The following is a 14,144-nucleotide window of genomic DNA, read 5'->3' as shown; positions in this document are numbered from 1 at the left end:
GTATTTTGATCTTTATACAACTCATCACATTTTCCACTGAGGGCATTGTTTCAGTCACTGTTTCCAATGAGATAAACACTGTAGGATATACTTGTGGTACAATATACCTTATTAACAGTATGTTTGTCATCTGAGTGGAATAGGCCAAGGATACAGATTACAGCAAACATGGAGCCAGTATCTGATCCAAATTTATGTACCATCAGCGTTGTTACCCTTTCTCTGCTCATAGTCAGGAATTGATCTGACTATTCAACAGAATAGCTTATAGATGTATTTTCAGGAGATAAAATATTTACTGTTACCTGCCCTCCTTTGGTTCTACTTACTAGGGAATATATGGTAAAATAGAATTTTATTTTCTATTTTAATGTTTCAAAATTCACCCAAGTTAATCATTCCTATATTTTCTCAGAAAAAAACAATTTTTCACAAAAAGTGCTACATTGTATGGAAATACAATACTGCTTTTTTTATATGCCTTATAAATGCCCTCTATTCATTTGAGGAAGTCCTTAATTGTTTCTAATTTTCTAAAAATTTTTACCAGGAATAGATATTGGATTTTGTCATATGTGCTCTGAATATATTGGAATGATTGTATGGGTATTCTCCTTTATCCTGCTATTATAGTGAGTTACATTGATTGATTTTTGGATGTTAAATTAACATTGAATTATCCCAGAGGGTAAACCCTCCTTAGTCTGGAAGCATAATTCTTTTTATATGCTGTTTATTTTATTTGGCAATGTTTTGATAAGGAAATTTGCCTCTATATTCATGAAGGATATTGATCTGCAATTTTTTAAATGTTTTTTTTTTATTTTTGAGGGAGAGACAGAGCGTGCAAGTGGGGGAGGTCCCCTACTATTATTATATCGCTACTATTATTGTATTATTATCAATGAGATTCTTTATGTTCATTATTAATTGATTTATATATTTGTGTGTCTCAAGTTGGGAGCATAAATATTTACAATTGTTAGATATTCTTGATGGATAAATCCCTCTACCAAACATTTAAAGAAAAATTGATACCAATGTTTCACAAATGCTTCCAGAAAATAGGATGAGATGCTTCTCAACGCATTCTATGAAGTCAGTGTTACCCTAATACCATGACTAGAGAGAGACATTACAAAAAAAGAAGAAAAAGAAATGAAAATTGTAGACCATTATCCCTATGGATATAGACTCAAAAAAATCCCCCAAATTTCCCACTTTCCAAAAGTGGAAACAACCCAAATATCCGTCACCTGAATAATGGATAAACAAAAATATGGTATAATCTATATAATGGAATATTATACAGCCATAAAAAGGAATGAACTACTGATACATGCTACCACATAGATGAACCTACCTCAAAAACATCATGATAGGTGAAAGAAGACAGACAAAAAAGCTTTATATTGTATGATTCCATTTATATGCAATGTCCAGAATAGGCAAATCTGTACAGACACAAAGGTGATTAAAGGTTTCCAGCGTATGTGGGTAGAAGGGAATTGGGAGTGGCTATTAACAAGTATGAGGTTTCTTTTTTGGGAAGAAGTAAATGTTCTGAAATAAGATAGTGATGGTTACACAGTATTGTGAATATATTAGAAGCTACTTTAAAACGGTGAGTTTTTTTATGCAAGTACCTCAATTTTAAAAATTGCCCCCCCAAAGGCTATATAGGAGTAAATCCTCATTTAATGGCAGTCCTGGGGGGAAAAAAAAACACCAGTGGCCAGTTCATCAAAAGTACTAACAGAATGGTTTTATAGAAGCTCAGGGAGGGGTTTTAAGCAGAGTCAATCATTCACATAATTTCCCATGTGTTAAGTACATTCTCACTTTGTATTATAGTTGGGCTTCTTGAGTACATTTCCTTTTGAGAGAAAATTTGCCAACCAGGTTTCTGGTCTTCTTGGTTGTTATATTTTCCACGAAAACAGAATAACTTGCATTGGAATTTTGATTTGGTTTATAAATGTTTTCTGATCATCCCATTGAGGAGAAATTGACCCTCCCCTCTACTAATTTTAGTTTGGATGTGGAGCCTCATGACACTTTATACACTAGGAGAATTAGAAAGAAATTTTATTACTCAAGGAAACTCCCTGGAGAGCAGGAGGGCCAAACAGGACTGGCATGGCTTGAGAGAGACAGAGAGAGTGCACTGGACCTTTATAGTGTCTAAGGTATGGAACTGGGGAAAAGCTTCCCCTCATGGGCTGTAGACTTACAAGTTTTAAATTTCACACCTGTGCCAAAGGATATGGCAGGCAAGCTGCAGTTAGTTGCCAGGTTTTTTTTTTTTTACGTTTATTTATTTATTTTGAGAGAGAAAGGGAGGAAGGGAGAAGGGAAGAGAGAGAGAGAGGGAGGGAGAGATTCCCAAGCAAGTTCCACACTGTCAGAGCCTGATGCGGGGCTCAATCCCACTAACCATGAGATCATGACCCGAGCTGAAACCAAGAGTCAGACACTTAACTGACTGAACCACCCAGGCGCCCCTAGTTGCCAGTTTTAAATGTTCCATCAGCACCAAAGGAAGAGGCTGGCTGGAGAGTTGCAAGTTTTAAATTCCCCACCAGCACCAAGGGCAGGGGTGCCAGGGCTGTAAATTTGCTAGTTTAAATTTCCCACTAACAACAAATGAGAAGGCACTGGGCTTTTCTATCAGCCTCTCTAGAAGTGGGGAGCAATCTCTGAATGCCTCAAGATTTTGGAACTTTTAACTTTCCATATTTGTTACTTTATTCTGTCCTTTTCTGTAAAGCTTATTTTCAGTACCAATAGCAAAGGACAGTATAGATGAGAAAGAAGAAACTAATTTAAATAGAAGAATTGGTAGGATTCAGTGACTGACTGAACTTATGTGTGTGTTAAGGAACTAGTGAAACAAGATTCTAAGTCTGGGTAACTCTTGAGAACAGTACCACTAGTGCCACAGACTTTCTTAAGTTCTATTGGTAGAGGAAACTTTCTTAACTGTTCAGAACACACATATTTAGAAAATGTTCAAGCAGTATCTTGGCAAATGTTTTTCTTGTAAATGTATATTTTTCTTAACATTTTAATAACTATTATAGATATCTATATGACAGGAATAACAAAGAGTTGAAAGCAAAGTTATATGGTTTAAAACAAATTTACTGGCAAAATTAACCAATAATTTAAATAATCTAACTTTTATTCCTTTTATACATCTGGTTTATGTCTTTGCCTCTAAGGCACAGTATTTTTTTTTTAATTGGTGTTCCTAACTCTTATACACAAGGAGCACATTTTCAGGGTGTGCAGTCCAAATTTCAAGAATGCAACTCAGGATGAAGAGTAGATTCCCTGAGGACGTTGGCATCAGCCTAGGACCCTCACCCTGTCCCTCTGCCTTCGAGAATGTGTAAGTCCGGGCACATGTCCGTGCCGCCCTCCCCGATCGGTTAGAAAAGAAACCCGGATGTGCATGGGCGGGGAGGAGCTGGCGTCTACCCATGAGGCAGTGCGCGTAGTTATACATTTCTGCCTTGGTCTGAGGCGCTCATTCCGCGCTGGGAGTCGTCGCGGCTGCCGCTGTTTCGGCGGCGGCCGCCTAGTGTTTTCGCGCTCCTCCCTTTCCTCCTCCTCTTTCTCCTCCTCCTTCCAGTCCCAGTCAGGGCGACCTGCACTGCTCGCGGTAAGTGTCCCCCGCCCCCGCCTGCTTAGGCAGCGGCTCTGCCACACGGCTGTGGCCGCATTTCTCCGAGGGTGGCCGCATTGCTCTGAGGGTGGCGGCAGCGGCCCGGCTCTGAGGAGAACAGGTTGAGGGTCCGGTTGCCGGCGTGTGTTGCTGGGATCGCCCAGGGAGCGGGGGAGGGGACGAATTTGGCGGCGCGGTGGCGGGTGGGCCACCATCTTGCCGCCAGCCCTGGCGGGGGAGGGATCGCGGAAAGGTAGCTGCTCGGCGGCCGGCCGGGTTCGGAGGCCCGCTCACGCCATGGCCGGCCGGCCGGCCGGCCGGCCGGGCCGCCGCCGCTGCCTCCTCACCGCCCAGGGCCTGTGCGTCTGTCAGCGCTCAGCCTGGTTTTCGCTTTTCTTTCTGGTGGCAACTCCCTTTGGTCTTTTGTATATTTGATACAAATGTTTGGCGAAACCACAGAAGGTTCCGAACTTTCTGGCTTCAGGGCCCCTCGGGCTCCTCCTTTCACCCCTTATTCCCCCCATCCAGGTTACCGTTCATTCAGTGCTGATACCCTTGTTCTTGCCAAAGGAACTGTGCTCCTCGTCATAGAAATCGTGCTCCATTCAGTTATTGTCTAGAAGAGCCCTAAGGAGAAACGTGGAGTTAGGTACCTAGTTTTTAACAGTACAGTTTGTACCTTTTGCTGAGAAGAAAACAAATGTTTCATTTTGCGGTCTTATCCTTCTCTAGACACAGAGGGAATACCTCTTAACTTCTCTCAAGTTTTAATGCTTTTTAAAAGGAGAAATCAGAGAAGAAAATGTCAAGTGAACCAGCTTCTGCAAGAACGGGGGATGTTCATCCAGGGGATTCTCTTTGTTTGCAAAGATTTTTTAGTTTTTTAAAAAAAATCTGTGAACTTAAAATTTGCTTTTATTGTCTTCAGATTTGAACTGTGAATTTAAATATCTTTTAGTGTCATTAGACATAAAATGTAAACCAAGAAATAGAATTTCAAACTACAAAAGTCTTCTAGCATTTGTGAGATGCCCTGTTTGGGGGGTTACTGTAAAAACTCAAGCTGCCTCCTTAAGCAGAAACTTTACTGAGCTTATGAGGGAACTGGTTTGCTTATAAAATTAAGTTAGGGCTGTGTGCCCTTGGTGCTTTAACATCTGTACAAGTTCTGTCATTGCATCTTGCATTTGTATATTTCATTGACAGTCCTTTTAAGATGAGCTGTGGAGTGTTGGTAGAACTGTTTAGAAAGTGAGAAAATAGCCTCAAGGAGAGGACTTTCCCTGAGGTCACTTTGGATAGGAAGTGATAGAACCTAGGTCTTCTGACTCCTCCAATGCTCAATTCACTATAACATGCCCCACTTTTCATGGGAATGAGGTGGTCAAGGAGAATAAGCAAGGACAGTCACTTAAAAAAATATAGGAGACATTTTTCAATTCCCCTTTCCTTTATATTTTCATTTTAAGACTTCGTATCATTTCAACTTTGTAGTATTTAAATAATAAATAATATCATTGTTTCCAAGCATGTTGAAAAGTTGAAAAACAGCTCATTCTTCCAATAACCCATTTTTCCATCAGAAAAAGTTCTGATGTTGAAGGGCTCCAAATTTCAGCTTCTCTGTTCAACCCATTTTCCTCACTTGTTTTCTAGTCCAATGTGATTTCTTCAGCCCAGTGTTTTACTACCCAGCACCAGCTTTTTAAATAGAAAAGCAGAGTAAGCAGAAAGAGTATATAATTCTGTACCCCTGCTTCTCTCCAATTTGTTTTCTTTATTCAAGAGGACATTTAGAACCATACCAAAGAATTTTTTGTTATATTAATTGGACAGGAAAATTACTTAAATGAAAAGCAATTGTTATAAATAGAAAGTAATCCATAGTTTTAGTGACCGGATATAGGAACTTATATTGAGAAAACATGTTTTGTTATTCCAAAAGTAAATTTTCAAAGAACAGAAATATTTATGATACATTCAGTAATTAATATAGCCCTGAATATTTTTTTCTGTACTCCTGCTTCAGAGAAGGACTTAAAAATGTTTGGTTTTCAGTCAGGTTTTAAATAATGACTCAGGGAGATGTGGTTTACTCATTTGTATCAAAAATGTGTTTTTGATTCATTCTCTGCAAAGCAGTTTTCTTTTAAGGAGTGGTTTTATTAACCCTCAGTATGTCAAGAAAAATAGTTATCACTGTGTATCATCTGGATAAAATGGACCATTTTTATTTTATTTTTTATGTTTTCTTTTTAGTGCTTATATGCATCAACATGTAGTATGACTTTCAGTACAGAAGGAAAAGTTTAGTAAAATAATGTGAAGTACTGTACAATAATTTTTCACATGCTTTATTTAGTCTTCCCAATAGTGCTGCAAGGAAGGTATTACTGTTTTTTATTTTACAGGTAGAATAACTAAGCTCAGAGAGGTTGATTAAAAATCCTATAGGTTTGGGGTGCCTGGGTGGCTCAGTTGGTTAAGTGTCCAACTTCAGCTCAGGTCATGATCTCGTGGTTTGTGAGTTCGAGCCCTGCGTTGGGCTCTGTGCTGACAGCTCAGAGCCTGGGGCCTGCTTTGGATTCTGTGTCTCCCTCTCTCTCTGTCCCTCCCATGCTCATGATCTGTCTCTGTCTGTCTCTCAATAATAAATAAACATTAAAAAACTCCTATAGGTTTGGTGATCATAAAGTGGTAGATTCAAAAATCCCAGTTATTCAACCCCTATTTCAAGTTTTTTCATCATTGTACTCTACTTTTTTTCTTGATATTTTCCCTAGTGGATAAGTTTTACTCCTATAAAATGTGCATTAATTAATAAGCATACTTCCTGAGGTTACTTTAGTAATTAGTGATTATAGAATATTTTATGAAGCTTATATAAAATATTTATCATATACTTTGGCTTTGAAAAGCCAATTAGTCTTTTTCTAGGTTATGCCTTTTACATATGCACTACAATAAAAACACATTCTTATAGGTAAAATATTTACCCTGAGTATGATATACAAATTACTTTGCAGAAAGTAAATTTTATTCTTGTGTCCCATCCCAAAAACTAACATAAAAGAAAATGTTTTAAAATATAAGCAATCTTTGCAAAGTATTATGTTAATGAACTTTAATCTTAGTGTCAACTAGGTGTTTTCTACAAATAGCTGAAATATGAAAATCAACAGACAGAAAAATTTAAAACCTAAATAAAATTAGGGAGAAAATAGTAAAGTTATTAAAGAAATGTCTTCTCAAAATGTGCCTGGACTAAATGGGTTCAGACTTTCAAAAAATAATTCCCATAATATGAAAATTTCTTAAATAAGAAAAAAGGTGAGCCTATGTTTTTCTTCTAAATAATATGTTATTTGTTCCCCAAACCTGGTTTGAGAGTTTGAATTGTTTAGATGCCAATGAAATTGTCTAAGGAACTAAGGTATAATCCATTGTTTCTTGCATGTGAGTACTTTACCAATTAATTTCTATTATAAGAAAACATTTTCACAGACCTCTTCCTACTAAAAATGTTTAAAATATCTCTAGAGCTCTTACAGGATCATAAAATAGTCCTATAAAACTACAAAATCAATACTATTTGAGTCAACTTTAATACATTGAATGGATAATACATTTTGATGAAACAGAGTCACTGCCTGCTTATTATTGAGTTTTTCATACCTATCTTAAACAATAGCAAGATTTTTCTATTTGAATCTTTTCAATACCATCATTTCTGTAGCTAACTATACTGTCATTTGCCCTTCATTTGGTGCAAATTCGTCACTTAGATATTTTCTTCCTATGTTCTTGAGTTTGTTACTAGCCAGCAGCATTAAAAGTGGTAGTACTTGATGAACATGCTGTAGTAAAGACAGACAAAAACATGAGTATTAATATGCTCCAACAATTCCACTTCTGGGTGTTTATCCGAAGGAAATGAAAACAATAACTCAAAATGATATTTGCATCCCCATGTTCACTGCGGCTTTATTTACAATAGCCAAGACATAGAAACAACCTAAGTGTTAATCCATTGGGTGAATGGATAAAGAAAATATGGTGTATAAATATAAAATGGACTATTAAAAAGGAAAGAAATCCTACCATTTGTGACGTGGATGGACCTTGAGGGTTTTAATCTAAGTGAAAAATCAGAGAAAGACAAATACTGTATGATCTCACTTATATGTGGAATTTTAAAACAAAGGAACTTATAGAGAGCAGATTGGTGGTTGGGGGTGTGGGATGGGCAAATTGGATGAAGATGGCCAAAAAACCTTGGGGGTGTAACGTATAGTATTGTGACTACAGTAATAAGACTATGTTGTATATTTGAAAGTTTTTAGATAGAACAAAAATTTATTTTATTTTATTTTTTTAATGTTCATTTATTTTTGAGAGAGAGAGAAACAAGCACTAGCGGGGGATGGGCAGAGAGAGAGGGAGACACAGAATCCGAAGCAGGCTCCAGGCTCTGAGCTGTCAGCACAGAGCTGGACATGGGGCTTGAACTCATGAACCACAAGATCATGACCTGAGCTGAAGTCGGATGCCTAACCAACGGAACGACCCAGGTGCCCCAGAACAATATATTGTTTTAGAGCTCTCTTGCACCATCTTCTATATATCTATTTTCCCCAGAGGTCTATTAGTTTGAAAAATATTGGGGTATAAGCCATTGGTAAGTGTATTATTACTCTTGAATGCAAGTACCAGAAACCTAGCTCAAAGTAGATTAAACCATAAGTGAACAATTATTCCCTTTTTTAACTGAAAAGGCTTAATAATTTACTTCAAGCATGGCTAGCTTCAGGTGTTTAAATGGTGTCATCAGAACTTGAATATCTCCCTACCCTACCCTCTTTCTCTACCGCCAGAATCTTAAGGCTTTGCTATTTTTTTTCTTGGTTTCTTTCTTAGACATTCTCTCTCCACACAGTGACTCCATTACTCCCAGGCTTATATCCTTCCAGCTTATTTTCTTAACAGCTTTATTGAGATAAAATTAATATAACATACACTTCACCCATTTGAAGTGTATAATTCAATGGTTTTAGTATATTTACAGTGTCACGTAACCATCACCACAATCAATTTAGAACATTTTCATCACCCCTGAAAGAAAACCCATATCCATTGGGAGTCACTCCCCATTTCCCTCCAATCCTTCCAGCCCTAAGCTGTACTTTCTCTCCTTATGACTTTGCCATTTCTGGACATTTCATATAATGAAGTCATACAATACATGGTCTTTTTGCTGTCTTCTTTCACTTAATATGTTCCCAAGGTTCATCCATATCATAGTATGTGTCAGTGTTTAATTTCTTTTATGACTGAATATTATTCCATTGTATAGGTATATCACATTTTATTTATTGGTTGGGCATATGGGTTGTTTCTACTTTTGGGCTATTATAAATAATGCCGCTACACACATTCCCATGTATAAGTTTTTGCATGGGCATATGCTTTCAATTCTCTCTCACTTGGAGTGGAATTGCTGTGTCATATGGTAACTATTTTTAACTTTGTGAGTGACTGCCAAGTATTTTCCATAGTGTCTGCACCATTTCATATTCCCACCAGCAGTGTATGAGGGTTCCAATTTCTCCATATCCTTGCCAACACTTGTTATTATCTGTCTTTTTGATTACAGCCATCCTACTAGGCGTGAAATGCACATAACATACAGTTTACCATTTTAACTAATCTATTAATGTTTTTTTTTGAAAATATCATAGACTTGAACTCTTAAAAGTGAATCTTAAATATGTAGAAGCTGAAACCATAAAATATCTAAATAGTAAGTATTTATACAGGCAGTCTCCAAAAACGATCGTATTCCAAGAGGTCTTTCATTAGTTACTTGGAATTCACTTTTGCCCCATAGGAACAGTGTATTATGGGCATCGTAACTCTGAGTTAATAGCTGAAGTGGAGACTTCTGTTCTGCCTGTTTTGGTGCCAGTTCTGAGTTGCAGAACGTAGAGACCCTCTGGAGTTGCTATTATGGGAGCTCTAAGATCCTCATTGCATGTTTTGCTGGGTATTTCATTTCTCTAACAGATTAATCTCCCACAGAATTCCCCGCCAAAACTCTGATGAGAATTTTTTGTGGTGATAGTTTTGGAGGGCTTGATTACCTTACTGTATAGCACAACTTTAGATGAAGTTATGATTCTAATGGCATCTGGGGATTTTTGACTTGTTTTGAGTGTTTATGAATGTACCAATTGAAGCTCCTTGGTGATGGTTATGGGCCTCAAAATTCATCTCTGTAGATATAGGCAGTGTATATGACTTGTTTATATAAACTACTTGTACATTTAGTACTAATTTTAGGCTATTTGTGCCAATAGACATTTTATTTGAGCATTTAATAAAAGTGTTATACATGAGTCTCCATAGGCTATGTGGTTATGACTCTTAAAAAAAATCCGTATTCCTGGTAGCCATAGGTCTGTAATGCTGAGCAAGAATTGACATGGATTTATCTACGTGACATATGCATTACCTTAATTCTAGTTTAGGGAGAAATGGTAACTATTCAAGTAATTGAGTTAAAGAGATTTCGGTAGTCAAACTTCAACAAGGGAAATTTACTTAAGTTCAGAATTCACTTGAGATCTTTGTGATAGTAATTCAAACATTTATACCAATAACAACTTCTGGAGTGAAAGTAGGGTTTTTTTCCCTTTGGTCTAATTCAGTGTAAATAATTTGGAATTGGAAAAAAGCAGGAAAGTTTGCTTTTGCCAGTCTGAAAATAAAGACGCATGTGAAGACTCAGCTCTGTTCATCCTAATACTTTAGGTATCTGATGACTATTTTTTAACTTTTTTTGTTTTATAACTGAAATTTTTTACAACATTTATTTTGTCTGCAAAAAAAAAAGTGTGTGTGTGTGAATTCAGAACACAAATACCTGCTTTAAAGAAAACAATTCAAAAATTTTTGATAATGTTTACTATAACAGCTTTTTTTTAAAATCTCAAAGAACTGTAGATATATTAAATTGTAATCTTCTGAAGGTAAGGACTATGCCTTATTCATCTTAACTTTTTCCCGAGAATTGAGCACATCATTTTGAACACAGAAGGCAATGAATAATTAATTATTTTTAATGAGTTTATCTATGATGAAGTATATACAACTAATTTTTTGTTTCTTGTAGTTAGTGTGAATAAGAAATAAAAATATATAAACTAAACATTTTTTAATGTGTTTTGTAATAATTACATTTATTTCTGAAATATGAAGAATAAGTAATGGTTAAAGATTGTCACTTAGCATTTCAAAATTCGGATTTACTAAAGCATATATATTACATGTATTAACTAAAATATGTATTTACTAAAACATGTGTTAGTCATATTTACAAAAAGGTATCTTTCACAATTTATTTGCAACTTAACAATTGTCAGATTTCTTCAAGTAATAAATGCTTAATACATTCAGCATTTTATTTATTAAATTTTCATTCATTCAGGAATGAGCCAATCATGGAAAGTGAGTAGCATATGTATATCAAACATAATAAATTCAAAAGGTAAACTTTTTGTAGAACAAGATTAAATGTGTGTACATTTAACAAATCCACCCTAATAGTAGTTATCCTTATTTTTTTATAGGGCAGAAAACTAAGACCTAACTTGCTATCTTGTCTGGAGTCATATGGTGAGTTTGCTGGAGATCAAGATTAGACCCAAAAATTTCTGAATCCCAAGTCTCATGTTTCAATATTTGGTGTTAAAGTAACTCATAAAATTGATTGATGTCATGTGTTGGTGTCTTAGGTGACTCTGCAACTTGATGGATGACGACAACCCTTTTCCATCAAAAAGTAAGTATTGCTGTTGCAAGTGATACCAATGTGCACGGCTTTTATACTGATAACTTTGCTTTATAATAAAAGGTGAGAGAAGCAGTGATAGGCACGTTTTTTAAAAAAATACCAAAACACTTAAATTGATTGAAGTAATACATGTGCATAGTGAAAAAGAACAATATACAATAAGAATGTCAGTAAAGTAGAAATGAAGTGTGTCTTCTTCATCTCCAGAAATAATTACTATTACTGGTTTGGTATACATTATCACAAACTTTTTTCTATGCATAGACAAAAAATAAATTATTTCTAAATAAGATCATACTATTTATGCTATTATGTGGCTTTACATTTTTTTTACTTGGGGCGCCTGGGTGGCTCTGTTGGTTGAGTGTCTGACTCTTGATTTCAGCTCAGGTCATGATCCCAGGGTCGTGGGATCAAGCCCCATGTCAGCGTCTGTGCTGAGCATTGATCCTGCTTAAGATTCTCTCTCCTTCTGCCCCTCTTCCCCACTCACACTCACACTCTCTCTCTCTCTCTCTTTCTCTAAAATTAAAAATAATAATTTTTTTTTTACTTTTTTACTCTACAATCTATCTTGAATATATTGACAACGGTAGTACCCAGTTAAAAAGAATGAGGAAGATCTATGTGTTAGACATGGTATCAAGACCATGGTATCAACATAGATATAAATGATTTTTTAATTATCTGCATACATGAGTGTCCCTCATTTTTTTTTTAATTTGGCATTGCCTGATTGCCTAGTTTCTTAGCTTGTTGATTATCATGTTAAGTGTCAGTGCTTATTCAGTAGACTTCTGTGTATAGGAGGAGATACAAAGGAAGAAGAAAATATGTTTTTCATTCTCACTTTGGATCTTTGGAGTTAGATGCATACAGTTAAGAAATCCACATTAAGGGGCACCTGGGTGGCTCAGTTGGTTAAGTGTCCAACTCTTGGTTTTGGCTCAGGTCATGATCTCACAGTTTGTGGGTTTGAGCCCCACATCAGGCTCTGTGCTGACAGTGCAGAGCCTACTTGGGATTCTCTCTCTCCTTATCTCTGCCCCTCCCCTGCTCACTCTTTCCCTTTCTCTCAAAATAAATACACATTTTTTTTTATTTTTTTAGATAAAGAAATATTAAGAAATAGTGAGCAGTTTGAGATCATATATAGTAAGTCTGGAACTGCATGGCATAGAATGTCAATGTAGTAAAAGATGGAAGAAAAACAGGTCTACTGGTTTACTAAGGAGGTTGTAACTGAACCAAGAGTTGGGAATTAAGGTACTGTTGAGTATCTGCTTGAGGTTAGGTTAGGTACTTTATATGGCATTTTCCTCAGTCTACATTACCACTTCCATTAGGTAGATATTGTACACATATTAGAGGTAAGAAAACAGATTCAAGTAATTTCTCCAGAGTCACATCATTAGAAATGGTACAATGAAGATTTGAACTATTCAATTTTATGTGAAGTCCATGCTCCTACTATACTCAACGTGGACAGTATAAGGTAAGGAGGGAAGATATTTTAGGTAGAAGAAACAATACAAATGAGAGGTCCAGGAGACACAATGAAGATGGTGTTTTCAAGTATTCAGGATATGTAAATGATAAACTATGAATTATTCTTTATTTGACTTAGAGCATTCTGTACATATGTTTTTCAAGTAAAGTTAGAAAAGACAGTTTGTAAAATTGGTTACATTTGGAAGGGTGGGACGGTTTTTGTTTTGTTTTGTTTTATAGTAAGTAAATCACCAAACATTAAACATTATGCAAGAAATGATTTTGGCATACCTATATAGAAGAGCAAATTAAGTTTAAATAATTTTAAAAGAATAGTGCCAATTGATTTGTTAAGGTGTGTCTTTTGTATGCCATCCCCACATCATTGTTTTCACACACTAATTCTGAGTCAAAATTAGAAATGACATTTAATCTAGCAAAATTATGTTTAGAAATTATTGCATTTAAAAGGTAAAGATATCATTGTCTTAAAAAAAACAGATGATCATTGTCTAAGCCAGATCCTGGAGTTATTGTTTTGTTACTTTTTAGTTGTCCCCCCATCGGCAGGCATCTCACTCCACATATCTAGTACCACTTATATCCATCCTCCTTGCTATTATATTAAATTAGGTGCTTCCTCAATACCTTTTTAAAACCATAACAATACATGCATAGTTTTAAGAAACAAATAATCTGAAAGTTATAAATTGCATAACCACAGTTTTTGAAGGGTAAGAATGAGAGGTGTGTGTGTGATCTGGATGTATGTATTCCCTATTTTTTCAGGCATTCCCTTTCAATAGGTTAGCTTTTTTCTCATAATTATTTCCATATTTCCAAATTTTTAACACATATGTGTACTGCTGTCTCTTCAATCGATTTTTTTGCCATTATCTAATATTTTTTTTTTATCTAACATGAGGATTTTAGTTTTCTTACACTTAGCCCTCCCTCCAAGCATCTTTCACTGCAGTTATAGCTCAAAGTTTGGTTAAATCATTAAATGTTTTTATTACGATGACCGTAATATTGTTCACTGATGAGCATAGTACTATGGTATTAATATGCTATGCATACATTGCCTTTTTCTCTTTTTTATATACTCAGAAATTCAAATATTTCATTTTT

At 35.8% G+C, this 14,144-nt stretch overlaps 1 protein-coding gene across 7 annotated transcripts in view; it reads left to right on the top strand.

Moving 5' to 3' along the window:
- Positions 1-3,511: 3,511 nt before the first annotated feature.
- Positions 3,512-14,144, top strand: part of ZNF280C (zinc finger protein 280C) — an 84,967-nt gene continuing 74,334 nt past the window's right edge. For 6 of the 7 annotated variants that reach the window (XM_006943999.5, XR_002152761.2, XR_006592905.1 and 3 more), the window contains exons 1-3: positions 3,512-3,667; positions 11,299-11,344; positions 11,464-11,510. In XM_006943999.5, the coding sequence (XP_006944061.1) occupies positions 11,480-11,510 (31 nt within the window). In that variant the 5' untranslated portion in view covers positions 3,512-3,667; positions 11,299-11,344; positions 11,464-11,479. Of the gene's footprint in view, positions 3,668-3,866; positions 4,320-11,298; positions 11,345-11,463; positions 11,511-14,144 lie in introns of those variants that run through there. The other variant, XR_006592906.1, reaches the window with a different exon arrangement.

This window comes from Felis catus, chromosome X (genome assembly GCF_018350175.1).
Source record: "Felis catus isolate Fca126 chromosome X, F.catus_Fca126_mat1.0, whole genome shotgun sequence".
In the NCBI taxonomy this organism is placed as follows: domain Eukaryota; kingdom Metazoa; phylum Chordata; class Mammalia; order Carnivora; family Felidae; genus Felis; species Felis catus.
Note: the sequence above shows the minus strand (reverse complement) of the source record. Positions and strands in the feature narration are given on the sequence as shown.